At 53.0% G+C, this 27,784-nt stretch overlaps 1 protein-coding gene across 2 annotated transcripts; it reads right to left on the bottom strand.

Moving 5' to 3' along the window:
• Nucleotides 1-293: 293 nt before the first annotated feature.
• Nucleotides 294-27,648, bottom strand: LOC308515217 (fatty-acid amide hydrolase 1). Of its 2 annotated transcripts, XM_081085783.1 has the most exons (15): nucleotides 27,100-27,648; nucleotides 16,927-17,040; nucleotides 12,030-12,164; nucleotides 11,660-11,793; nucleotides 11,373-11,579; nucleotides 11,083-11,123; nucleotides 10,705-10,829; nucleotides 5,564-5,689; nucleotides 4,947-5,044; nucleotides 3,704-3,803; nucleotides 3,358-3,398; nucleotides 2,439-2,478; nucleotides 1,839-1,947; nucleotides 1,182-1,327; nucleotides 294-700 (listed from the first exon to the last, which is right to left on the bottom strand). In XM_081085783.1, exons 1-15 carry the CDS (start codon nucleotides 27,292-27,294, stop codon nucleotides 572-574), a joined length of 1,740 nt encoding a protein of 579 aa, XP_080941909.1. In that variant the 5' UTR covers nucleotides 27,295-27,648; the 3' UTR covers nucleotides 294-571. The 2 variants fall into 2 exon arrangements, with proteins under 2 accessions (XP_080941909.1, XP_080941910.1); XM_081085784.1 differs by lacking the exon at nucleotides 1,182-1,327 and having other exon boundaries at nucleotides 27,100-27,357.
• Between the last annotated feature and the right edge of the window lie 136 nt (nucleotides 27,649-27,784).

Here is a 27,784-nt window from a genome sequence, read left to right on the forward strand (position 1 = left end):
TGGGCCTCAGAGTATCCAAAGGTAGAGGAGCAGAAAGGGCTTCCTCAGCAGAAGGAAGGAGCAAAGGAGGGAAGAAGAGAAAGGGCAATGTCTAGCAAAGCAGGACTTCATCGAAGGCAGGGCGCGGGGGAGAGTGAAGTGCTGGGTGTGCAACACCCACTCGGAGCAGCCTGTGCCCATCCTGTATGATGGGAACCAGGGGAGGTTTGGGAGCAGGAAACTGACATGGTTGGAATCGGGCTCTGAAAGGTCAAGGCTCCAACCCCCAGTGCCCTACAGTGACGGCCAGAAAGTACACAGACTAGAAACCATTTTTTACTGTTAGTGGGGCCTTGCCTATGGCATACCCACTGGCTGCCACATGGGGAGGGGGTTAGGGCAGAGACTGGGGACCAGACTGAGGGGCAAGGTCTAGACTCAGGGGGTCTTGGCTTCTTGGAAGGGGGCGGAGGGGAGGAAGCCTCTGCCCCAAGTGAACGTTTCCTTGCAGGATGGCAGCTGTGCTCTGACCAGGCTGGACGCAGATCCAGTGGGTCCTCTGGAGCCGGCTGGGTGGCCGGGCAGGCAGCAGTCAGAATGGCTGCTTTTCAGGGGTCATCAGCCGTTCCACTTCCCGCATAAACCGCAGACACAACTCTTCCTGCCAGGGCAGAGCCACACACTGCACGGCCACAGGCAGCCCCACGCTCTTCTTCATGGCCTGCCGGGGACACAGGGATAAGAATGGGAGGCGGCAAGGCAGGACCCCACCCCAGGTCCAGGAAGCACCCCAGATGGAGAGAAGGGGCAGCACAGCAAGCCCAGCCGCATCCTTCAGGGTCTTGTGTTAAGAAAGACAGACAGGGCCGGCTGGTGTGGCTCATGGTTGAGCATCAACCTATGAACCAGAAGGTCATGTTCAGGGCACATGCTCAGGTTGCAAGGTCGATCCCGGGTGGGGGCGTGCAGGAGGCAGTCGATTGATGATGTTTCTCTCTTATTGATATTTCTATCTCTCTATCCTTCTCCCTTCCTCTGTTTCTAAAAATCAATAAAAACATATTTAAAAAGAAAAGAAAAGAAAGACAAGCAAGACCTATATGTGCTTATACTATTTCCTCCGCTTCAGCTAGAGTTAGGGAATGGGTGAGTCCAGGAGAAGGGAGACCTGGAGTTGGCCAGGCCAGTCCCCATGACCTCACCTTCCACAGCACCTTGTCCCACGTATCTCTAAAGTAGCCTCTGCAATGCTCCATCTGGGCCTCATCCTCGAGCGTCACCGTGGTGACAGGCACCACCCCCGCTGGGAAGTCCAGGCAGTTGTAGAGCAGAGTGTAGCTGACGGCCCCTGAGACACAGCACAAGTGGCTGGAGCAGGCCAGGTGACCTTCGGTGCCAACTGTCCTGTCTGCGCCTCAGTCTCCCATCCTGTGAAGTGGCACCCGACCTCCACAGACAGGGACAGGCTCTCTCCCCGGGCTGAGACTTGAGTGAATGACAAAGCCCAGGAACCCAGATTCAGGCCAGGCTGGAGAGCCTGCTGGGGTTTGCCCCAAGCCTCTGCCCATGTAGCTTCCCCAGCTGGAATGTAACTCCTGTTTTCTTGGTTTATTTAATCCCACCTGGACCTCAAATTCCACCTCCCCAAACCATAGACTCTGGCCAGAAGAATGATGTCTACTGATATCACTCCCAGGATATCCCATCTTTGCAGCCAGCCAGGCGATGAGTCGCCTAAGAGCCAGATCCTCCCCAGGACTCCGCTTCTTCTACTTCCCAGCAGCCTGGCCAAGGCTGAACTCATACAAGAGAAGGGATGGGCGGGGCTGTCAGGGGCATGGTGGGGAAGCAGGCCTCACCTGTGGCCTTGCCTGGGGCATTCAAGTCCATAGCAGGGCCCAGCATGGGCGTGAGCAGCACATCCAAGTCCAGTGTTCTCCACTGGGTAATCACAGAGCTGCGGTACACCTGGGGAGGGTCCAGCACAGCGGGTGAAGCACTCAGACCCAGCCCAACCCATAAGCTCTTCGATGCAGGCACTGTGTGGCTGGGGCTGGGGTGGCTGGGGGCTGGGGAGCCACAGTGGGATGGAGGTCCTCAGGGCACACAGGCAGGGCTGCTTTCAGGGGAAGTGATTTCCCCGCCTCCTACAGGAACTGTAGACACCATTCTTCTGGCCAGGGCAGGGCCACATAGTGCCTGGTGACAGGCAGCACCATACGGAAGAAGAGGCGTCCGGAGTATGAGCCCTGGGCTGACCCAGCCCCCAAGGATGTGCATTTGGGCAAGTGAGGGTCACAGAGCTGGACCCGAGCAGGCCTGTCCAGGGAGGGGGAGGGGGAATAACAGGCTGCTCCAGAAGACAAATAAAACCAGTGCCCAAGAGAGCCCACTGGCTCCCATTCCCCTCCCAAGCCCTCCCCTTCCCCACCCTAGTCTAGTTCGGGGCTGTGCCTCACCTCGATCTCGTGCTGCAGTTCCCAGAGCTTCCCAGTGGACCTGGCGGAGGGAGTGAAGTCACCAGCCACGATGGTCACAACCATGGGGATCAGGGGGTGAGCAACATCAGACCCCTACTCTTAACACCTCCCAGATCTCATTCCTGCAGACCCTTCTCAGCATTATGGGGGCTCTGAGAGGGAAGCAGTGCAGGGCAGAAGTTCAAATCCCTACTGTCCTGTTGAGAAGATCAGGCCCCACGGGGGACTTGGGCTGAGTGACTTAGTGACTCCACTGCAGAGCCAGGACCAGACCAGGCCTGATTCCTAGCTACCCTTAGGAGGGGGCAGAGCTTTCCAAGGTCCTAAGTGCCCCGTGGTGAGAAAAGGAGCAAGTCCACAGGATGCCAGGGCCTGAAATGGGGCAGCCACTGCCCTGATTTTCCCGCTCCAGCCACTAAGGGGCAGGCAAGACCCAGTGCAGCTCAGTTCAGTTCAGACCTCTCTGGAGGAGCATCCTCACAGGGTCCCCAGCATCCCCCTGTCCCCTGCCGCACAGCAACTCCTTCCTGGTCCTTCCCACCCATGCCCCAGCCAGGGCAATCTTCTCCCCACCACTCCCATCCTGTGATCTCCCTCCAGCCCCTGCTTTCCAGCCAGACCTGGGCCCCGCTAAGACAACTTGCAGGTCCCACCTGAAGGCCACAGAGGGACTGTGGAATAGACTCCAACTCAAGGTCTCCGACTTGAATAGTGTTGGGGACAAGAAGCTCCTGTCCTCAGCACTGGTCAAGCTGGAAATCTTGAGTAACAGAGTTGCCACCCTGTCTGGGCCACTTTCAGCCTCAGAAGTCACTTTCCACCTCTTTTCCTGTCGGAAACCACTTCAACCCAGGTCTGAGGAAGAGAGGCAGGCATCGGGACATGGAAATTTTCTTACCGAGACTTCATGCTGCTGAGAAAGGCTGCCAACCGTGGGAGCTGCAGGACAGACACAGAGTCAGTGACTCCGCTTTGGGCCAGGTGCTGACAACAATCTTCCTCAGGCCAAGCCACCATGCCTCCTCTCTCTGTCCCTCCTCCAGGTCCCAAGTGGCACCCCCTTCAGCATGCAGGACGACTAAAGACCAGAGGGGTGGGAGGAGGAGAGGAGTCTGGGGGTGGGGAGCCGGGGGGGGGGGGTTGGAAGAAGAGGCCATGCCTACCAGGAGAGGCTGAGGAGAAGGGGAAGAGCCCCAGAAGCTCCCCCTCACCCACCCCACCCCTTCCACTCCCTGTGCCCTCACCAGAGGCTTCAGCACGAAAGCCAGCAGTCCTTTAAGCCACTCGGGCAGCTTCAGAATCCATATCAGGTCCCCTAAGCAGGGGTCCACGAAATCACCTTTGCTGGGAGACAAAGGGTCCAGTCCAGGTACTTCCACCCCAGGCATCCCTCCTGGCTTACCCCCACCCACTGGGTCCTCCATTTTCTATTCAGCAACCTTTGTCCATCTCTCTCCTCATCACACACTGGTAACTGCTGGTCTCCAATCCCTTCAACTGCCTCCTTTCAAATGTCTGACTGGTTTTTGCTAATCCTTCAGGACTAGCAGGTCGCACTCCCTGGCAAACGCAGCTCAGAGCAATAAGGACTGAGGGCAACATCTCCCTGGCCAGGGCTTGATACTGAGGACACCCCCTGTTGCTGACGCCAGCCTGGAGACACCAGTGGGGCTGTCCAGAGTGGGCCACCCATGACGCTTGTCTCTGAGGCTGTCCCTGGTTCTAGATCTCAGGGAAAGGTCTCAGGTGGCTGAGCCTGGGGCTCGTTCCATGGCCAGAATAAAACGTAGCACCTTCCATGAAACCTGGGCCATCCTCGACCACTGGGGGAAGTCCAGTAAGCCCAGGCGTGTCACCAGAGGCACCTTCGCAGGCCTGTCCTCTGCCTCTGTCAGTCTTTAAGGTCTGAAAACATTCAAGTGGAACCAGCCTCTCTGAACGTGAGCTCTGCAAAGTCCCTTAAAGCGGGTCTGGTCCAACCCACCGACTTGACAGGAAACCAAGGTCCTACTCGAAAGGGAAGGATATGGCTCAAGTCAGAAGGGCCTCTTCTCCAAAGAGACAAAAGAAAAGAAAAAGAAGAGCCTCAAATCACAGCATGATGTCTAGACCCCTGCCCTCCTGCTTGATCCTGCCCTTATCTCTCATCTTTCCTGACAGGCAGGTAGCCCTCTGCCCATCTCCTACCTCCCAAAGAGCTCAGCCCAGGGCCAGACCACACATGCTCAGTCCAGCCTCCCCTGGCGCTGGCACCTTTCCAAACTGTCCCTGGTAAGGTATCCCCAGGCTCAACCTGCAGTTGGAAATGCAGCGGGGTCCCTGCCCAGGATGCGTCGTCCTTCTTTGTGTTCAGCTGAGGCCTGTCCCCTTTCTTCCCCCTTCTTCCCCCAGGTGGCCCGTCCCTGGGGGTCAAAGCACTCCACTGCTCTCCCTGGGTCTACCCTTGTCCTGATTCCACTGCAGACCCCGAAGACAGTCATCACTCACAAGTTCTGTAGGAAGCTGCCGCCGCCATCACTGAACAGCCCACCGGTCGATAGCGTCTCTAGAGCGTAGGGTATGTTGCTTGGCAGGAAGGGAACCAGCTGCAGGATTGGAAGGTGTGAGCCCCCACCCCTAGAAACTCTTGGGTCTGTCCACCCCTAGAAACTCTTGGGTCTGTCCACCCCCGTGCTGCCCAGATGGCCCTGAGGATGGACTGGACCAACTCTGCCGCACGGTAGCTCTCACTGCAGCCACAAAGGTGGCCTTACTTCCCGGAGCCACACATGAACTGGTCTGAGATTAGCAGACCAACACCCACTGGCCCACCATCTCAGGGCCCCGGGAACCTACGGGCAGCTGTGCACCATGTGGTGGATGAGGCCTCCCAAAGCCACCATCACACATCCCTAGCACGGGGCTGAGTCCACCATCAATTACTTACCCCAACACTCCTCATTAGCCCTGTCTATACTGCTGCCACAGGGACTCAGGTCCCAGCCCCAACCACAAAACAGTCCAGGTGCAAGGATGCCAGGAAGGGGTGGTGGCCACGGGTGGTGGCCAGGAAGGCTTCCCTGAAGGAAGGCCATGCCAGGGCTTCTGGGCCCCTGCAGCCTTACCGTGTGGCCAGCCGCCTTCAGTCTCTGCTTGGTCTCCAGCACGGCCCGCTTCATGGCTGGGGTGGGCATGGTATACTTGTCTGTCACATAATACCCCACACGCAAGGGCCGAGAGCTTGCATAGATCTGGAGACAAAGCACAAGAGTCAGAGTCAGGTCGGGAGAGGGTGGCCCGAGGTGGGGCTTCCCGAGATCGAAGCCACTCAGCCTCACACAGCTGCTAGGCTGAGGCCCGCAACCCCTGAAAACAGACTGCCAGCAAGGCCAGCCCTTTCTCAGAAGAACTTCACGATGACCCTGCAGATTCCTTCGTTCATATGAGGAAATTAAGGCTCAGATCCAGATAACGAGATGGGCCCAGAGGGGTGCTGAAACCGGTCCAAGGCCACCAATGCAGAGTGACAATACGATGTCCTGTCTGCTGCCTGTGTCAAGAATGCAAGACCTGACTCCCATGATAAACTGTCCCAGACCTCATTTCCACCGCTCCTCCTCCTCGGGGAGGGGGTCCATTAGGACATCCTCCGCTGCTGGGGAGGGGAGCTCACGCCATCCAGCCCAGATGTCCCACCTGCCAAGGAGCACCGAGACCCTCTCTCCTGCCCCGGGACCTCCAGCCTTCCCAAGGCGACCGGGGCTGCGTGAGGGAGCGATGGAGCTTGCACTGCTCAGTGTACTGTCTGCATTCGCATGGCTTCTCTATGCCACTGTCTGCATCCATCTAACTTGACTTCTCCTGAATGCTTTATACATAAAGTGCAAAGGATTTTCCGTTCTTGAAAGACCCTTCAACTCTTCAACAGAAAGGTAAAATGACACCTTATACTTTGAGACTCCTTAAATCCCTCACCTCAAAATCCTCACCTTGCTGTGTCCACCAATCCTAAACTATTATTACATCACTACAGGCCCGGTGCTCAAAAATTTGGGCACTCGGGGGGGAAAAGGGGGTGCCTCAGCCCGGGCTGTGCCCTCTCGCAGTCTGGGACCCCTCGGCAGATAACGCGCTGCTGGCTTAGGTCTGCTCCCGGGTGGCAGAGGGCAGGCCCAATCCCTAGGTGAAGCCCCTGGTCGGGCTCAGAGCAGTGCCGATTAGGGAGTTGGGGCGCCGCCCCCTGTCATGCACAGAGCAGTGCGGATTGGGAGGTTGCGATGCCACCCTCAGTCACGCTCAGGGTAGGGCCAATTGGGGGGTTGGGGCACCGCCCCCTGTCACACTCAAGGCAGGGTCAATGGGGAGGTTGTGGCGCCACCCCCTGTCAAGCACAGAACAGTGCCAATCAGGGGGTTGGGGCGCTGCCCCCTGTCACACACAGAGCAGGGCCCATCAGGGGGGTTGGGGCTCCATACCCTGTCACGCACAGAGTAGGGCCGATAGGGGAGTTGGGGCACCGCCCCCTGTCACACACAGAGCAGGGCCCATCAGGGGGGTTGGGGCTCCATACCCTGTCACGCACAGAGCAGGGTCGATCAGGGGGTTGGGGAGCTCCCACTTGTCTCGCACAGAGCAGGGCCCCTCAGGGGGTTGGGGAGCTCCCCCCTGTCACGCATAGAGCAGGGCCCATCAGGGGGTTGAGGAGCTCCCCCCTGTCACTCACAGAGTAGGGCCAATAGGGGAGTCGGGGCACCGCCCTCTGTCACACACAGAGCAGGGCGGATCAGGGGGTTGGGGCGCCGCCCTCTATCACCCACAGAGCAGGGCCGATCAGGGGGTTGGGGAGCTCCCCCGTATCAGGCACAGAGCAGGGCTGATCAGGAGGTTGGGGCGCCTTCCCCTGTCACAAATAGAGCAGGGTGGATAGGGAGGTTGTGGCCCCGCCCCCTTAACATACAGAGCCGCAGGGCAATCAGGGGGTTTGGGCGCTGCCCCCTGTCATGCTGATCCTGGTGCCGGGAGGCCTCTCGGCTCCACTGATCCCGGTGCTGGGAGGCATATTACCCTTTTACTATATAGGATAGAGGCCTGGTGCATGGGTGGGGTGGACTGGTTTGCCCTAAAGGGTGTCCTGGATCAGGGTGGGGGTCCCTACTGGGGTGCCTGGCCAGCCTGGGTGAGGGGATGATGGCTGTTTGCAGCTGGTCACACACCCTTCAGGGTGGGGGTCCACACTGGGGTGCCTGGCCAGCCTGGATGAGGGGATGATGACTGTTTGCAGCTGGTCACATACCCTTCAGGGTGGATGTCCCCACTGGGGTGCCTGGCCAGTCTGGGTGAGGGACTGAGGGCTGTTTTCCGGCTGGCGGGTGACTGAAGCTCCCAACTGCTCCTTTTATTCTTTTTTCTTTTTATTCTGGGCCAGCTTTAGCTCTGGCTCCAGCTCTGAGGCCTCTGCTGCTGAAAGCAGGTATCTGGTTTGTTTGTGTTCTATAATCAAAATAATGTATAACTCCAGCTCTGAGGTCCTGGCAGGCTGAAAGCAGGTTTCTGGGGTTTTGTTTAGCTTCTATATTTGTTACAATGTTTCAAACTGCAACCTCAGAGGCCGGCAAGGCGGGCGGGGAACATTGGAGTCCTCCGTCACTGAAGCAAGCAAACCCCATGTTAGCTTGAAGCTGCCTGGTTGCTGGCCGCCATCTTGGCTGGCAGTTAATTTGCATATCGCCCTGATTAGCCAATGGGAAGGGTAACGGTCGTACGCTAATTACCATGTTTCTCTTTTATTAGATCGAACTAGAGGCCCGGTGCACAAAAATTTGTGCACTCAGGGGGGGTGTGGGGGTCCCTCAGCCCGGCCTCTGCCCTCTCGCAGTCTGGGACCCCTCGGGAGATAACGACCTGCTAGCTTAGGCCTGCTCCCGGGTGGCAGAGAGCAGGCCCAATCCCTAGGTGACGCCCCTGGTCAGGATCAGAGCAGGGCCGATTGGGGAGTTGGGGAGCCGCCCTCTGTCATGCACAGAGCAGTGCGGATTGGGAGGCTGCGATGCCACCCTCTGTCACGCTCATGGTAGGGCCGATTGGGGGGTTGGGGCACCGCCCCCTGTCACACTCAAGGCAGGGTCAATGGGGAGGTTGTGGCGCCACCCCCTGTCAAGCACAGAACAGTGCCAATCAGGGGGTTGGGGCTGCCCCCTGTCACGCACAGAGCAGGGCCCATCAGGGGGGTTGGGGCTCCATACCCTGTCACGCACAGAGCAGGGTCGATCAGGGGGTTGGGGAGCTCCCCCCGTCTCGCACAGAGCAGGGCCTCTCAGGGGGTTGGGGAACTCCCCCCTGTCACGCATAGAGCAGGGCCCATCAGGGGGTTGAGGAGCTCCCCCCTGTCACTCACAGAGTAGGGCCGATAGGGGAGTTGGGGCACCGCCCCCTGTCACACACAGAGCAGGGCAGATCAGGGGGTTGGGGCGCCGCCCTCTATCACCCACAGAGCAGGGCCGATCAGGGGGTTGGGGCTCCGCCACTCTCACACTCAGGGCAGGGCCGATGGGGAGGTTATGGCTCTACCCCGTCACACACAGTGCAGGGCCCTTGGGGGGGGGGTGGTGGGGGGTTGGGGCGCCGCACCCTGTCACACACTGAGCCGCAGGGCGATCAGGGGGTTGGGGAGCTCCCCCCTATCAGGCACAGAGCAGAGCTGATCAGGGGGTTGGGGCGCCTTCCCCTGTCACGAACAGAGCAGGGCGGATAGGGAGGTTGTGGCCTCGCCCCCTGTCACAAACAGAGCCGCAGGGCGATCAGGGGGTTTGGGCGCTGCCCCCTGTCACACTGATCCCGGTGCCGGGAGACCTCTCAGGTCCGCTGATCCTGCTGCTGGGAGGCCTCGCGGCTCTGCTGATCCCGGTGCTGGGAGGCATATTACCCTTTTACTATATAGGATAGAGGCCTGGTGCACGGGTGGGGGGCGGCTGTTTTGCCCTGAAGGGTGTCCTGGATCAGGGTGGGGGTCCCCACTGGGGTGCCTGGCCAGCCTGGATGAGGGGATGATGGCTGTTTGCAGCTGGTCACATACCCTTCAGGGTGGAGGTCCCCACTGGGGTGCCTGGCCAGTCTGGGTGAGGGGCTGAGGGCCGTTTTCAGGCTGGCGGGTGACTGAAGCTCCCAACTGCTCCTTTTTTTCTTTTTTTTTATTTATTCTGGGCCAGCTTTAGCTTGGTTCCAGCTCTGAGGCCTCTGCTGCTGAAAGCAGGTATCGGGTTTGTTTGGGTTCTATAATCGACACAGTATCAACTCCAGCTCTGAGATCCCGGCGGGCTGAAAGCAGGTTTCTGGGGTTTTGTTTAGCTTCTGTATTTGTAACAATGTTTCAAACTGCAGGCTCAGAGGCCGGCAAGGTGGGCGGGGAACATTGGAGTCCTCCGTCACTGAAGCAAGCAAGGCTCATGTTAGCTTGAAGCTGCCTGGCTGCCGGCCGCCATCTTGGTTGGCAGTTAATTTGCATATCTCCCTGATTAGTCAATGGGAAGGGTAGCGGTCATACACTAATTACCATGTTTCTCTTTTATTAGATAGGATGATCCTTACAAACCCCCACATTGAAATACTCACCTTAAAAAACCATACTTCGAAATCTCAACAAATATCCCCACTTTGTCCCTTCTGTCCCCCTCTACCCTCCACCCTCCCCGCCCTAGTGCCACTAAGGTTCTGTTGGGGCAGCATTCTCCCTCACCACAGGAACTAGTAAACTCAGCTTTGTCAGATCCACAGGCTGTTTTGGTAGTACTTGGGGAGCCAGCTTTCAACACTGCCCACGGATCCCAGCTTTCTCAGACTGTCTGCCTTTAACTGTCCTTATTCAGCCTACATGCCAAGCATCACAAAGGAGGTTGGGGATATGGACACAAATACTGAAGAAAGGCTCCTGTTTGCTGCGGGTCAATCACGGAGGAGGCACATCAGTTCTCCCTCAAGTTGTTCTGGTGCTGGGAAGTGGTTCCTCGGGGGCAGCAGCAGAGGCTGGGGCTAGAAGGCTGGACCTGTCCTCAGCCAAGATTGCCAGCTGACAATTTGGAAGACTGAGTTTCTAAATACAGGCAAGGGCTCCATCTAGTGGCTATCTGTGGAGCAGCAGCTGACCGTGGTCTCAGGCCCCCAGGGGCTGGTTTTTAGGAGACAGGGCCCCCAAGCCGCCCACACTGCCTGGGGGCTGCCCTCTGGGCTCAGGAGCACCAGTGACAACTGAACCCACCCCATCCCTGCTCACCTCCTCCCTGAAGGGCAGGGGGGGCACGGTGGGGTCCAACCGGAACATGTCCTCACACAGCAGTGCTCGCAGGCACAGCGCCAGACTCTCCACATCCCGGGCCATGGGGCCAACTGAGAGCTGTACTGTCAGGTGGGGAGGGGAGGGAAGAGAGATCACTCGGCTCTGGGGTTGGGTCCAAGTAAGGGGCTGGGCCATGGCCCAGGAGTGTGGACAGAGATAAGGAGGTAGGAGCTCAGACCTAGAGTGGCCTGGGGACCAAACTCTGTCCTCAGAAGAGGCAGGGGCAGGGGTGGATGAGGCAACCCGCCCCCCCAACCCCCACCACCACCACCACCACCGCCGCCTCCAGGGCACTAAGGGAACCACAAACCTCACCTGCCAGCTGTCCGTAGACACAGCCCTTTAGACCAATCTTGCTGGATAAGAAACACAAGATAATTGGGAACAAGAAAGAGCCAACCTCTGTCCCACTCCTCACCCACACCGTAGCTCGGAACTCTTACCACGTGGCACCTAGGAACCAGGGCCAGTGGAGCTGTGGCACTCCCTCCCAGAAAAACCCCAGGCAGGGAACCCCTGCCAGGAACCCAGAGAGGGGAGAAGCTAGGCCAAGGACACACCACGAGGGACCCAGAAGCTCCCTCCACCCACCTCCTGCACCATACCTGAGGCGGTTCCCTGTAGGCTTGAGGCCGCAGATGCCACAGAAGGAGGAGGGAAAGCGGATGCTGCCCCCGATGTCAGTGCCTAAGCCCAGCAGGGATCCTCCAGCTCCAATGAGGGCTCCTTCTCCCCCGGAGGAGCCACCTGGGCTCTTGGAGGGATCCCGCGGGTTCGTGGTCTTGCCGAAGAGGGGGTTACTGCAGTCATAGCTGGAGGAAGCAGGGATGGATCGTCCATGTCACCCTGGCACAGGTGACCCTGCCTCCACCCCACACTCATGAGACCCAACCTGAACATGGACTGGGGCACGTTGGTATGCACGAAGGGCACGGCACCCTGCAGCTTTAGCACCTGCACCACCACGCTGTCGTACTCTGCGGGCACCCCCTCATTCATGCTCAAGCCCAAGGTCGAGTCCTGGCCCTAGAAGGAAGGATGGACACCGAGAGAGAGACATGGCTGATGAGTCAGGGCCCTTCCAGCAGCAGAGGGTCCACTCCCACCACCCTGTCACAGGCCAAGACAAAGCACACCGTGGTGCCCGCTCAAGGCCTCTGAACCTGACATTTCCTCTGAGGGCCCAGGGTAACTAACCCAGGACACAGAGCTGGCTGGCAGGGATGGGGGGAGTTGAGGCCTGACGCCAAGGCAGGGCATACCTTGTAGCTGAAGCACTCCTTGAGGCTCACAGGGACACCGTAGAGCAGGCCCTGTTTGGGGGCCTGGGACAGCTGAGTCTCACAGTCTGCCAGGTAGTTGGTCACACAGTTGGTCTCTTTGTTCACTTCCCAGGCCTTGGGGAGGCAGAAATGGACACAGGGCAGAGGGAGGCTGGCCTTTAAAATATACACAACATAAAACTGGCCTTTTGAATTACACTCAGGGGAAGGGAGCCAGGAGCGCAGAGGATAACTTAGGGCCCAGCATCCATGTCACTGGGGACATCTGGCCCCAGCCTCACCCTGGCTGTCTCTGGCCTTCAGCCCCCCAGAGACGGAGAAAGAGAGTCGTCCCAGGGGCAAGGCACAAGCAGAGCACTCGAAAGAGCAAGATACTGGCGTCAGAAGCCCCCCAGAGGGAATGAGATGACCCTTGGCCACTCTCCTCCTCCTTCAAGCCACACTCTGCCCAGTGAGGCAGTCAGGGCAGATCCCCATCTCAGACCATAATGGGAGTCAGCACAGTGCAGGGCTAGACCCAGGCTCTCGCCTCGCAGAGCCCAGCACACGCTCCTCTGCCCCAGGCCTGGCCCACATCCCCCCCAGCTAAGCTTCCCCTCTCCCAGGAGCTCTTGAGTCTGATAATCAAGTCACATGGAGGAGTCACTGACTCATAGTGAAGGGGGTGGGCACTTGACTGGAGTAAGGACACCCTCACTGTGGCTGGCAGCCATGAGGCCTTGCTGACACACACTCAACAGGGCCCGACAGGAGGGAAAGGTCAGGGAAGAGTGAGGTGCAGTTTAAGTAAATACTCTTGTTCCTGTGAAACACCTGAGAAAATGGGTGTCGGTCCTGTTACCACACTCAGGCTCATGAAATCTGTCTCCGGGCTACCCAAGGCATGAAGGTAGGATGCCAATCTGTAACCAGAATGCTTTCTTGTGATCTCTTTCTTTAAAAATATATATATATATATTATTGATTTTTTACAGAGAGGAAGGGAGAGAGATAGAGAGTTAGAAACATTGATGAGAGAGAAACATCCATCAGCTGCCTCCTACACACCCCCTACTGGGGATGTGCCTGCAACCAAGGTACATGCCCTTGACCAGAATCGAACCTGGGATCCTTCAGTCCCCAGGCCGACACTCTATCCACTGAGCCAAACCAGTTAGGGTTCTTATGATCTCGTTCAAGAAATCATGCAAAAGCCACACTCATAAAGCACAAACATATTTCAAACACATTTCTTGAGCACTTACTATATAAAAGACATGGCGTCCAGCACTAAGGTTCAAAGACGAATAAGAAGTTCTGTCGCAAGAAAGCTCACATTTGCCATGGGAAAGAGAAAGACAAAGTAGGCCCTAGAATGCGATGAGAAATGTGCTATTAGAAAGTGAACACAGAGGTTGAAACCAAGATGGCGGCATAGGTAAACCCCGGAGATTGCTGCCTCGCACAACCACTTCAAAAATACAACTTAAAGACCGAACGGACATCATCCAGAACCACAGGAAGGCTGGCTGAATGGAAATTCTACAACTAGAAGGAAAGAGGAAAGCATACTGAGACTCAGAGGAGGCGCAGTGCAGACGTAAAATACAAAGATGCGGAGGTGCACGCGGAGAGGGCTGGCGGCTGAGGTCACAATTGTCTTTTTCAATCGGGAGGGAGTCTCAGGCTCTGAGCTCCAGTTCCGGGTGAGTCTCTGGGGACCCAGGCTCATACAGGAGAAATGGGACTGTCTGGCATTGGTCGGAACTCGAGGGCAGCTTTCTCTCGGAGGCACACACAGCAATTGCTGGGGCCTCTGAGGACAGGACTGAGAGCAGCCAAACTGCTTGCTCTGCCTGCCCAGTTGATCCCCTGGGGCTCCGCCCTGCCCAAGCCATGTGCGGAGGCTTTTGCATATGAAAGGCATGGCCCTTTGTAATCTGAAAATTACTTAACAAACTGCAGCTGCCCAAGGCCCCAGGGCAACTTGCATTGCTTTACAGCTGGCTTCTGCTGGGTAGCCGCAGGCAGAGGCTAGATTAGCACCTCCTTAGATCCAAGAGCCAGTGTACTCAGTGGTCAGCGTGGGACCATCCAATTAAAACTCAGCAGGTCCATAAGGGACACACTCACAGGGCAGACTCAGTGAGCACCAAAGTCCCACTGAAGCAAGTCTTGCCCCAGAAGGGTGTCTTTAGCACAGAAGTTCTCCCACCATAGACATAGCTGATTCTCACAGCCAATTGGCCTGGAGGTCAAATCCTCCCAGTGCTACCTACAACAATCAAGACTTAACTACAACAAGACTGTGCACAAAGCCCACAACAGGGGGCACCAAGAGTGTCTACCTCAGGTAATTGGGGAGGCTGAGCCACCGGGCCCTATAGGACACTTAGCACAGAAAGCCACCCTATCCACACAGCGAAGCATAAAAAATTCTGAGACAAAGAAACAGAACACAAATGACAGAAATGGAGGAAAGCAAACTACTGGATATAGAGTTCAAAACCACACTTTTAAGGTTTTTCAAGAACTTTCTAGAAACCGCCGATAAATGTAGTGAGATCCTCAAGAAATCTAGTGAGACCCTCGATGTTGTGATAAAGGACCAACTAGAAATTAAGCATACACGGACTGAAATAAAGAATATTATACAGACTCCCAACAGCAGACCAGAGGAGCGCAAGAATCAAGTCAAAGATTCGAAACGCGAAGAAGCAAAAAACACCCAACTGGAAAAGCAAAATGAAAAAAGAATCCAAAAATACGAAGATAGTATAAGGAGCCTGTGGGACAGCTTCAAGCGTACCAACATCAGAATTATAGGGGTACCAGAAGAAGAGAGAGAGCAAGATATTGAGAACCTATTTGAAGAAATAATGACAGAAAACTTCCCCCACCTGGTGAAAAAAATAGACTTACAAGTCCCGGAAGGGCAGAGAACCCCAAACAAAAGGAATCCAAAGAGGACCACACCAAGACACATCATAATTAAAATGCCAAGAGCAAAAGATAAAGAGAGAATCTTAAAAGCAGCAAGAGAAAGAAACTCAGTTACCTACAAGAGAGTACCCATACGACTGTTAGCTGATTTCTCAACCGAAACTTTGCAGGCCAGAAGGGAATGGCAAGAAATATTCAAAGTGATGAATACCAAGAACCTACAACCAAGATTACTTTATCCAGCAAAGCTATCATTCAGAACTGAAGGTCAGATAAAGAGCTTCACAGATAAGGAAAAGCTAAAGTTGTTCATCACCACCAAACCAGTATTATATGAAATGCTGAAAGGTATCCTTTAAGAAGAGGAGAAGAAGAAAAAGGTAAAGATACAAATTATGAACAACAAATATGCATCTATCAACAAGTGAATCTAAGAATCAAATGAATAAATAATCTGATGAACAGAATGAACTGGTGATTATAATAGAATCAGGGACATAGAAAGGGAATGGACTGACTATTCTTGGGGGGGAAAGGGGTGTGGGTGATGCAGGAAGAGACTGGACAAAAATCGTGCACCTATGGATGAAGACAGTAGGTGGGGAGTGAGGGTGGAGGGTGGGGTGGGAACTGGGAGGAGGGGAGTTATGGGGGGAAAAAAGAGGAACAAATGTAATAATCTGAACAATAAAGATTTAATTTTAAAAAAAGTAAAAATAGAAAATTCAAATTCAAATACACAAGTAAATACATTCAGCACTACAAAATATCTTTGGAGTCCCAGAAAGATAAAATTAACTTAAAAAAAACAACTAAAACTTTAATAAAATTTTGATGCTATTGTTACATTTAAAAAAAGAAAGAAAGAAAGTGAACACAGTCCTAGCCAGTTTGGCTCAGTGGGTAGAGAATCGGCTTGCAGACCAAAGGGTCCCAGATTCGATTCTAGTCAAGGGCACGTACCTTGACTGCAGGCTCCTCCCCAGCCAAGGCCCTGGTCAGGGCTCGTGCAGGAGGCAACCACTCGAGATGTTTCTGTCACATTGATAATTCTCTCTGTCTTTCTCTCTCTCTCCAGCTCTCCCTAAAAATCAATGGAAAAATATCCTCGGGTGAGGATTAACAAAACAAACCAAAGAGAGTGAACACTAAAGAGGAAACCTAACTTGGGCTGGGAGGGGAGGAGGGTCAGGGAAGCCTTTGGAAAAGGGGAGTCCTCTAGGCCTGAAGGCTCAGCTAGGGGAGCTTGTTGTGCCGAGCAGGGCAAAGAAGAGGGGGAAGAGCCGTCCGGCAAAAGGAACTCCACACAAGCCAGCACAGAGCATGCCAGGCCCTGGAACTGCCAGCAGCTGAGCTACACTGATGCCCCAAGCTCCAGAAGGCTTTGGCCAGAGAGGATGCTGGAGACAAAGGCGGAACAGAATCAGAGTCTGAAGAAATGGAGGCCTGAAAGGGATCTGTCCAGGAGGCTGGTGCTTGAGCGTGGAGGGAGACAGTGCTGGAGGACCAGGGCGGCTGAAGAGGGGTGGGGACAAGGGGTGGACTAGAGTGAGCCACAGAAAAGGAACAGACTAGACTTGGTGACCAATGGGGTGGGGGCCGGAGGGAGAGGAAGTCTGGGCTGAAAGCCAGGTTTCTAGCAAAGACAACATGATCAGTGTCCCCTCCTCCTCATACACAGAATCAGCCTCTTCAGCGCCTCTCTCTCTCTCTCTCTCTCTCTCTCTCTCTCTCTCTCTCTCTCTCTCTCTCATACACACACACACACACACACACACACACACACACACACACACACCCCTCTGGCTCCTTTCCTCCCTGGCAGCCCCTAGCACTGTGGTCCCACAATGGCCCTCAGCAAGATAAACTCCAGGCCAGGTTTCCCCCACAGCCTGTACTGAGAGAGCAAATAGGAAGGAGCAGGCAAGATCACTGGCTGGCCAGCCACCCTTACCTTTTCCACATAGGTGAACAGTGCAGCCTGCGGGGACAGCTCCCCATTGTGTAACTTCTGTACCAGTTGAGGGAGAGTCAGGGCCAGCAGTGCCTTTGAGTCCAGGTCGGGGTTCTGGGGAGACACCTCAGATCAGTCCTGCTCCCTGCAGGCCCTACATGCGTGCAGCAGACACCTTGTCCCATGTCCTCAAAACCCCACATCTACTAAGCAGATGCTCACCGTCACATGCCAATCCACGCCAGACATGCCCATCCACAAATCTGACACCGTGACCCAGCCATTGCCACCTGGGACAGTGCAGATATTATCTCTTCAAGAAGCTTCCTGGACAGACACCCAGGGAGAAGCCATGCCCAGGCTGATTTTTTTAATAAATTAGAACTTATAAAAATTAAAAACCTAGGCTCTGTGAAAGATGAAATGACAAAATGTACACTGGAGGGAAATATTGGAAACCACATTTACATCCAAGTGGTAGAATGTGAATGCACACACACCAAAAAAACTCAAAATGAAAACAATCCAGTTACAAAGTAGGCAAAAGACATGGACAGGCACTTCATGGAAGAGGATATACAGATGGCAAAATCAAAACCATAGTGAGGCTCATATATCAGAACACCTCACACTAAATATAAGAACAGTCCCAACTGCTGATGAGGATGTGAAAAAAACAGTCATGCGGGCATCGTGCATCGATGGTGGTGATAAAAATGGCATGTCCACTCTAGAAAACAGTAAATTCAAAACGCAAGCAAACAAACTTCTATAACAAGAACATGCGATTGTTACACATCCCAGCAACTCAACCCAGGGCATCTACTCCCCCCTCCCCCACCCCCCACCCCCGCAACCCTCCCCTCTCCCTCAATGAAACGTGTGCTTTCCCGGCTTGACTCAGCAGGCCTGGGATAGTCAGAACCTGCACATTACAGAGAAAGGTCTGACGGGCCTGGCTCCAGGAGGAAACCTCTGAGCCCTTGGAATGTCCTGGCCCAGGAGGATTATTAAACCACCCTCAATGGCTGCCTACTGTGTGCCAGGCGCTGTGCTTGTGTGCTCTATGTTTTTATTACCGTTCCCCTTGCACAGAAAAGAAACTGAGGCTCAGAGAGGGGGAGTGCCTTGCTTAGGACCATACGGGCAAACTCCAGTTCTCTGCCCACTCAGCACAGGCTGCCCACTGGCTGTCCACCTGCACCTGGCCACCCAACCAGCAGGGGAGGGTGAAAACAAGAAGAGCCCATGCTGCGTGCTTAGGCTGCAGCTGAGAGCCACGTACAGAAGAGGATTTCTTCATTCATTCCACAGAGATGGTGCCTACTCTGTACCAGGTGCCACACTAAGCAGGGTGATACCAGTGAACAAAGAAGGCATGTGCATGCTTTCCGGGGTTTATACCAGGTGCAGGTTGCGAGTGAGCAGATAATAAGTTAACAAATAAGACATTTCAGATAGTGAGATATAATTTAAAGAAAATAAAACTGGGTGAGGGAAACGGGCAGCATACAGGTAGAGGGTGGTCAGGGAAGAGCTCTCTGAAGGAGACATTTGATCAAACGCCTCACTGCCTGGCCTCAAAGGCTCCGAGAGTCCCTGGGATCAGCCCCTACCGGCAAACACAGTCACTTCCTCCTCCAGGGCACTGGACTAATTCGTGAACAGGGGCTAGAGGAGATCCGAGCCACAGCCACCAATTCTCACCTCTATGGTCTCCTGCTCTTGTCAAAGTCTTCAGGGGCCTCCCTGTTGCCAAATCCCACAGGAACTTCTCCTTTCTATTCTGCTCTATGTCTCTCTGACCACACACCAGCTTTCTTCAATTCCCTCCTGGCCTGGAGATACCACCCTCTCTGATTCTCCTCCTGCCCTTTGGCTACTTCTGTCATCTACTTGGTCCATCAACAAACATTTTCTGAGCATCCTCTATGTGTCAAGAACTTTGTTAGAGGCTATGAATTTAGAAGTAACTAAGATAGGCAAGTCCCCGCTTTCAGAGCGCTTACATTCAAGAAAATAAACAAATAAACAAGTAATAAATAGACCACAGTGTAACAAAGCAAATAAACAGAGTGTGGTGATGAAACAGCAGAGAACTGACCCAGATGGCCTGGGCAGGCCTCTCCAGGGGGTGACATTTCAGCTGTGATTTGATGGATGAGAAGGTGCCAGACAGAGACTCCTTGAGTTTCCCTTGAGGCACCTCTTCTTCCCTCTCTGATGCTGGGAGAAGTCATTCACTCTGGTGGCTCTCTCGGCTCTCCACCTCCCCCAATGACCTCCCATTCCTCCACCCAGCCTGATTCAACTGAGCTCAACCCAGTCACAGGGCTGTTCCCAATGGTGCCCACCCCTCCGTGTCCTTCCCCCTGAGCTTGCTCCCCTACTTTCCACCAGCTCCCTCTCATCCTCCTCCGTGTAGACCCTCACTCAGGGAAGGGTGCTGCATCCATCCAGGTGCTCAAGTGAGAAAACAGGAGTCAGCCTGGACTCCTCCCTCACCCTCCCACCTGCATCCAATCACTCACCAAGCCCCATAAGCAGCTCTGGAAAATGCCACCTCTCCATCTCCTCTACCAAGATCCTCACTGGTGCTCATCCCTTCTCTCCCAGGTCACCCAGGGACCACCTAGCTGGCCGCCCTGCCAAAGTCTTATCACTCCCACCCACTCTTCCTTTTTGCCTGCCCAGATTGTGCAAAGCTCAACCAGGGCTTGCCTTTCCCCTTAAAACCTCCTTACACCACAAGCATGTTCCGGGAGGTGCTTCCAGGCACGATCTTGTCAGACTCCGCTGCACCCCTCAATGCGACACCACCACTCATACCCTCCACATGCACCCATCATACAGCACCCTTCCCTTAATTTGTTAAACAGATACAATACTTATTTGGGATTTTTTTTTAAAGAAAATGGATCCATGATTTCTCTATACACACTAAATAATCCCGGCCGAAACCGTTTTGGCTCAGTGAATAGAACGTCGGCCTGCGGACTGTGGGGTCCCGGGTTCGATTCCGGTCAAGGGCATGTGCCTGGGTTGCGGGCATATCCCCAGTGGGAGATGTGCAGGAGGCAGCTGATCGATGTTTCTCTCTCATCGATGTTTCTAACTCTCTATCTCTCTCCCTTCCTCTCTGTAAAAAATCAATAAAATATATTAAAAAAAAAATAATCCCTGGATTTTTTTTTTCACATGCAATACAATTCATTTACTTTTACAACCTATAATTCATTCTAAAGGCTTAACTTCTTTGTTTACAGTTCAAATAAAGACATCACATGTTCTAGCTAGCCCATCATGATGATGCAACAATTAGCTCTTCCCTGGATATTTTTTTTTAAGGCATACAAAATAAGCCCAGTTGGCATGGCTCAATGGTTGAGCATTGACCTATGAACCAGAAGGTTATGGTTCGATTCCCGGTCAGGACACATGCCCAGGTTGTGGGTTTGATCCCCTTATGAGGCGTGCAGGAGGCAGCCGATCAATGATTCTCTCTCATCATTGATGTTTCTCTGTCTCTCTCTCCCTCTCCCTTCCTCTCTGAAATCAATATATATATATATATATATATATATATATATATATATTTTAAAGGTATAAAAATGAAAAGTGAACATTCCCTCATCTCTGGGACCATCCTGTCCAGTCCTTCTTCTGAAAACAAAACCATAGTTAACAGTTTCTGATTAACCTTATAGGGGAAAAAAAGTTTATGAAAAACCAACAATGTATGTAATTGTTGGCATATATTCTATTTTGCACAGAGGGATCATACTATATACACAGTACTACACCTTCCCTTTCTCACTTCACAATAAAAATAGCAAGGCTGTTTTTCCCCCCAATTATATAAATATGTGATCATTGTTTTTATTTTATTAATCCTACCCAAGGATATTTTTTTCCATTGGTTTTTTAAATATATTTTTATTGATTTGAGAGAGGGAGAGATACAAACATGAATGATGGAGAGAATCACTGATTGGCTGCCTCCTGCACACCCCCTACTGGGGATCGAACCTGCAACCCGGGCATGTGCCCTTGACTGGAATCGAAACCAGGACCCTTCTTGCTGATGCTCTATCCACTGAGTCAAACCAGGTAGGCTAGGGCTTTCATTGATTTCTTAGAGAGAGTGGAAAGGAGGGATAGGGAGAAAGAGAGAGAAACATCGATGTGAGAGAGACACATGTATCAGTTGCCTCCCGCATACTCCTGACCAGAGCCTACAACCCAATTACGTGCCCTTGATCAGGAATCGAACCCATGACCCTTCGGTGCACAAGCCAACGCTCTAACCCAGTGGTTCTCAACCTTCCTAATGCCGCAACCCTTTATTACAGTTCCTCATGTTGTGATGACCCACAATTTCACTGTTACAAATTGAACATAATTAAAGCATAGTGATTAGTCACAAAAACAATATGTAATTATATATGTTTTTCTGATGGTCTTCGGGGACCCCTGTGAAAGGGTCATTCAACCCTTGGTTGTAGGTTCTTGCTATTCATCACTTTGAATATTTCTCTTTTTTTTAATTTAAATACATACATTTTTATTCAATATCCATTTATTGCTGGGGTCCAACCCCAGCAGGTCCAGGGGTCCCCAAAGGTGTGGACGGAGTCGGCGAAGAAGGAATGACACGAAGACAGCGTTCAGTTGATCAGCAGTCTAGCCAGGATCTCAAGCCAGGATCTCCAGCCAAGTTCTGGTCTGGATCTCCAGCAAAGTTCTGGTTAGGATCTCCAGCCAAGTTCTGGCTCGGTTCTCCAGCCAGGTTCTGTGTCCATGTTCTCTTGCTAGGTTCTCCAGCCAGGTTCTCTAGGTTCTCCAGCCAGGTTCAAGTCAGGTTCTCTTGCCATGTTCTATCCAGGTTCTGTAGCCAGGTTCTGTCTCTAGGTTCTTCAGCCATGTTCTCTCGCTAGGTTCTGTCTCTAGGTTCTGTTGCCAGTTTCTGTCCAGGATCTTTTGCCATGTTCTCGCTAGGTTCTGTCTCTAGGTTCTGTGGCCAGTTTCTGTCCAGGATCTTTTGCCATGTTCTCTCGCTAGGTTCTGTCTCTAGGTTCTGTCTTGAATATTTCTTGCCACTCCCTTCTGGCCTGCATAGTTTCCAATGAGAAATCAGCTGACAATCTTATGGGTACTCCCTTGTAGGTAACTAACTGTTTTTCTCTTGATGCTTTTAAGATTCTCTTTGTCCTTTGCTCTTGGCATTTTAATTATGATGTGTCTTGGTGTGGTCCTCTTTTGGGGGGTTCTCTGTACTTCTGGATTTGTCAGTCTATTTCTTTCACCAGGTAGGGGAAGTTTTCTGTCATTATTTCTTCAAATAGGTTTTCAATATCTTGCTCTCTCTCTTCTTCTGGCACCCCCATAACTTGGATGTTGGTACGCTTGAAGTTGTCCCAGAGACTCCTTACACTATCTTCATATTTTTGGATTCTTTTTTTTTTTTCCCTTTTCTGGTTGGGTGTTTTTTGCTTCTTCATATTTCAAATCTTTGACTTGATTCTTGCGATCCTCTAGTCTGCTGTTGGATTTCGGAATAATATTCTTTATTTCAGTCAGTGTATGCTTAATTTCTAGTTGGTCCTTTTTCATATCCTCATGGGTCTCACTAGATTTATTGAGGGTCTCACTAAATTTATCGGCGGTTTCTAGGAAATTCTTGAAATACCATATAACCGTGGTTTTGAACTCTATATCCAGTAGTTTGCTTTCCTCCACTTCTGCCATTTGTGACCTGTTTCTTTTTCTCCAAAGTGATTTTTTTAAAAATCAGTTGCCTATACTTTGTATATAAGGATTTCTGGTACCAAGAACTAACCAATCAGACACAACCTTATTATGCAATGTGACCAATAAGATGCAACTCTATTATTCGACTTATATATTTATGGTTCAAGACAGGACATTCACACTGGACAGCTATTGTTGTGTTGGCTGTTGTCATGTTGTTGTTGTTGTTGTTAACCCTCACCTGACGATATTTTTTTCATTGATTATTTAGAGAGAGTGGAAAGGAGCAGGAGAGACACAGAGAGGGAAACATCCATGTAAGAGAGACACATTGATTGGTTGCCTCCCTGTCGAGGCTTGGGGCCTGGGAGCAAGTCTGCAACCAGAATCAGACCCGGGACCCTTCAGTCTGCAGACCGACACCCTATCCATTGACCCAAACTGGCCAGGGCTGTTGTCATTTTTTAAATTTGACAACCTAAGGGAAAAGCAGTCAGTGCTGCTGACTGAACCGTCAGGTATTGCATGCTTTAAAAATTCAGGGGCATAGAAATGGAGTGGACTGACAATTCTCGGGGGAAAGGGGTGTGGGAGGTGTGGGAAGACTGGACAAAAATCGTACACCTATGGATGAGGACAGTGGGAGGGAGGTAAGGGCAGAGGGTGGGGTGGGAACCACGTGGAGGGGAGCTATGGGGGGGGGGGGGAAGAAGAGGAACAACTATAATAAACTGAAGAATAAAGATTTAATTTTTTAAAAAAAACCTTTAAGCCCCACATTTAGGGCACAGAACCTGAGAACCTATCTTTCCCTCTGCAGAGCCTCAATATATCTGCCTTTGGTTTTATCAGTGTCCCTGGTCTCAATTCTTTTATATCAAGAAACAAGAACCCAAATTTGTCAGTAACAAATTCATCTACTGACTTATTTTGTGTTAAAATCAGGTTCAAGGTGGGCTTTGAAAAAGGCCAGGAGATAGAACTACAGGTCAGATCCACTTGAAGGAAGTAAGACCAATGGGATTTTGACAAAGAGGGTTGTAATAAATGTGGGGGAAAGGCATTCGAGATAAAATTACAAATGCCAAGACACAGAGGCATGAGCAGTTGAACTTTCTGTGATATTTTTCCCCACAATAATATTCTATTTATAGTGCTCCCCCTTATAGACTGAAAACAATGGAATCAACAAGGTATTCCACCAACAAAAAAGAGTTTACTCAGGAAAAAGAATGGGTTGCATGCTGGGGTTCTTGTCCCAGCATCAAGAAGGATTCAGGAATCTGGAAAAGGCGCTGTGCGTAGATGACATAGGAATCCAGAGACTAATAAAGAATCTGGAGATGAGATATAATTTTGAAAGGCATTGGGGGTCAGAGGACCTTGAGCTAATGGAACTGAAGACTCCCTCCTTGTCCTGGACCCTTGCTTTTATTAACACAATGTGTCCTAAGGCAAGGTGGAGATAATACACTTCAAAGGGTAAGGTTTCAAAGGGTACAGAAGCATTGTCAGTTTGGGGGAATTAGCCTACGATGCTGTTCAGGTGTTTGGCCAGTAGGAGGCAATAACATGTAGATTAAGATGCCCTTTAACTGCCTGGCAGCCACAATCAGTTTCCTATTCAGGTTTGGGGAAATGCCTTTAGCCATTCCCAACAGGTCACTACATGTGTGACTCAACCCTGTTGAGTCCCCAAGTTTTTGATGAAACTCTTGAAGGTATAACATGCTGGAATTGGTTCCCGGCAGTTGCACCCGGCTGGGTGTGGCTCAATGGTTGAGCACCAACCTATGAACCAGAAGAACACGGTTTGATTCCTGGTCAGGGCACATGCCCAGGTTGTGGGTTCCATCCCCTATGGGAGGGCATGCAGGAGGCAACCGGTCGATGGTTCTCTCTCATCATTGATGTTTCTATCTCTCTCTCCCTCTGCCTTCCTCTCTGAAATCAGTAAAGATATATTTTTTTAAAAAAAGAAAGATTGCATTCTAGGGTGAATCAAAATGGCAAACCCCATGCACATGCTGAACCAAACCATTATGGAGGAGACATTATAAAGAGGCAGTGGAAGTTAAGGGTAGAGGGAGTTGTTGCAATGAGAGAACTCTGTTATAAACATAAGGTTCTTCCATGTAAGGCTATCCAATAACCAAGTGCCAGAACTCCTCCCATAAGCCCCAGCTCCTCCCACAGACCCTCCCAGTTATGTCCTGGTTAAAGTCTCTGTCATAATTTTAATGCTCTCTTCCCTCTAGAATGGATATCAAAACTCATTTAGGAGGCAAATGGACAAATAGTTGTTACAGGTCATTAAGCCTCACTTTGTCAACAGAGAATTACCATAAACATGCCTTACTCCAGAGTTGTTCTAGATCTAGAGAGATAACTATCTTGTAATGACTCAGGAAATGTTTATGATTCTCCCCTGCTCCAGCACTGCCTTGGAATACACGCAGGATCTGGGCTCCCAACAAGCTTTGGAGTCCATCAGGGGGGAGCTGTACTTCAAGCTGCTGGACTCTCCTAGGGCCTGCTTACCTCAGTGCCCCTTGCCAGTCAGGGCTGGGCAGAGAAAGCCTCAGAAGGAAGGCTGCTGAGACAGCCTCAAACCCCACCTCCCTGTCATACAGTGACTCCAGAGCCAAGCAGAGGGTGTGTTAAGGTCCGGGAGGCTCAGGCGGGACTGACTGCAGCCCACCTCCTACCTGCCCCAAAGGCCTACAAAGCTATTGTCATCAAGATCTCAACCCTTGGCTCATAGCTCAAAACAGTAAGACTCCTGAGGTAGCTCTTCCTTTCTTCTCCAGTCTTTGCAAAGCCAAAAGGTAATTTCCTGGCTTCCCCTGCTGGAAGAGCCAAGCTGTGCGGTTCTGAGGTCAAGCTCTCTGGCTCAAAGGAGGGTGTGTAAACAGCTCTTTGTATGTCAAGGCCAAAACTTCTGCCCTAGAAAATCCATTTCTTAGAATTAATGCAAGGTGGCCTCTCCAGAGGGAAACTACTAATGCTCAGAGTTGAAGTGAGGGAAGACCCACCTTTCAACCACCCCACACTCCTGCCAGCTGGTGGGTTCTTTGGGACTGGGAGAGGAGCTCTGTGGGCAGACACTGTGGGCAGATTCCTGCAGCTGTCCCATGCAGCATTTGGAGCTGGCAGAACTTAGAGGGCTGCACAGAAGGACTTGGTGGATCCCTGAGTGGGGCACCTAGGAGCTCGGGCAGAGAAGGACGAGACAGTGAAGTACCTGTGCTCAAGTAGGGGGAGTGACCAGTTTGGACTGAACACCCTGGTCTCCCAATCTGAGTGTGGGGAATTCTAAAATTGATGGTAGTGAATTCATCATCTAGCCAAAACCTCACCACAACGAAGGCCATACCCTGGGCCTGTCCGGTCTCCTTTCCTAATATCTCTCCACTGCTCCTCTCCACTGCAATGAGGCTGGAGAGCCCCACTGGACATCTAGGTTCTGGTCCCAGCTCGACTCCAACTCAGAAATCACTTGCTGCATCTGAGAATCTGTTACATGCAATTTTCTGTGACTCCTTCCCAGTCTCCCACCTCGGCACACCCTCCTGCCTCCTGTTGTCCCCATCACCTGGGCCGCCTTCCTACCTGTCAGATGGGAATCCTATCAAAACACATACCCTCACAAACACTCCTGGCAAGTCTTTTCTCCCTCAGCACATACAACTGCCACCGTTTAGCATTTTGATTTCTGTCTCATATACTCGGAGAGAAAGCCCTCTCTTCTAAGCCCCTGCTCCACCCCCAAACACACACTGATCTGATCTAGAGGGAGCTGTTGACAGATCACCCAGCGAAGGGCTGGAACTCAACCTGCTCACGGAAGGGGCCTGTCAGGAGCCGGCCACCACAACCTGAGCGTAGGAGCTGGGGAGACTTCCATTCCAGCCGGGCTCGGTCAATAACCCCGGGTGCATTTGGGCCAGCCCTTCTCCGGCTCCTAACGCACAAATCAATGAGTGTGAACTGTAAGCTCTCCGCTTTCACTTGGCCATCCCGGGCGATTCCAAAGTCCTAACCCTGGCCATCCTATTGGTTCCCATGCCAGCGTTTTGGCATTCTAATCGGCAAGTGATCTTGAGATTCTTTTGCCAAGGAGCAAAGCTCCTCTTTGGACCTAGCGCCCTGATGGCCTTCCAAAACTACCCTCCCTGTCTCTTTCCTCTCCCTTCCTCCCCTTGGCCCTACCTGGCTCAGGAAGAGCACGGGATGCATTTGAGCAAGAAGGGGTTCCGAAAGTTACAAACCTGCGCTGCCCACACACCTGCGCTGCCCACACACCTGCGCTGTCTCCCGCCCCTCTCCCCGCCGCCCCGCCTCCTCGCGCGTCCGGGCAGCTGACAGTGCTGCGGGGGTACTCCCACCCGGCGACCCCCGGACCCCGACCCCGAGCGTCACCTGGAGCCGGAAGCGCTGCGCCGCCTTGTCCATGCTTTCCAGGGCCGCTTTCTGTCTCTGTCGCGCCCGGGCCGCTGCGCCCCGCGCCCTCCCGCGACCGGACCAGCGCAGGGCCACCGCCGCCGCCACGAAGCAGCAGGCCAGGGCAGCCCCGGAGGCGCCCGAGAGCGCGGCCCACAGTTCCTCCAGCACCATGATCCCCCGCCGCCCCGAGCTGCCTAGACCACTAGCGACACAAGAATCGGCACTCGCCGGTTTCGCCGCAAAACCCGGCCTGGATCCGCCGGGGATCCGCGCTCCTCTGCGCGGGCGGAGCGGGAGGAGAGCTGCGCCGCCGCAGGCCCGCTCGGAGCGCGCCGTTGCCGGGCAACGGGCCCGCGGCTGGCGGCGCGCAACGGTCAGGTCCAGCTGGGCGGCCGGGCTCGGGTAGCTCCCGCGTCCTCGCGCAGGGCGTGAGGCTCAGCTGGGGGGACGCGAGGGGCACCCGCTTCCCGAGGGCGTCCTCAGAAGCACGAGCGCAGCGGTTTGGCGCCACGGCTCGGCCCGGCCCCGCCTCAGCCCCGCGCACCCCGAGCCCCAACTCCCTGAAGACGGGGACAGCCGGAGTCCCTGCGGGAAAGGCCAGCCAAGAGAACTGGGAGCGGAGACAGGCTGGGCTCGCGGACCTGATTAATGCCCGCAACCA

Source organism: Myotis nattereri, assembly GCF_964212035.1.
Source record: "Myotis nattereri genome assembly, chromosome: 3".
Lineage (NCBI taxonomy): Eukaryota > Metazoa > Chordata > Mammalia > Chiroptera > Vespertilionidae > Myotis > Myotis nattereri.

Excerpts from the sequence above, each read along its gene's own strand:
- LOC308515217 (XM_081085783.1), bottom strand. The coding sequence starts at position 27,294 with ATGGTGCTGGAGGAACTGTGGGCCGCGCTCTCGGGCGCCTCCGGGGCT. Across the intron at positions 12,165-16,926 it reads TGTTCACCTATGTGGAAAAG|GCCTGGGAAGTGAACAAAGA; the intron begins GTAAGGGTGGCT and ends TGCCTCCCCAAG. Across the intron at positions 2,479-3,357 it reads CTCAGCAGCATGAAGTCTCG|GTCCACTGGGAAGCTCTGGG; the intron begins GTAAGAAAATTT and ends TCCCTCCGCCAG.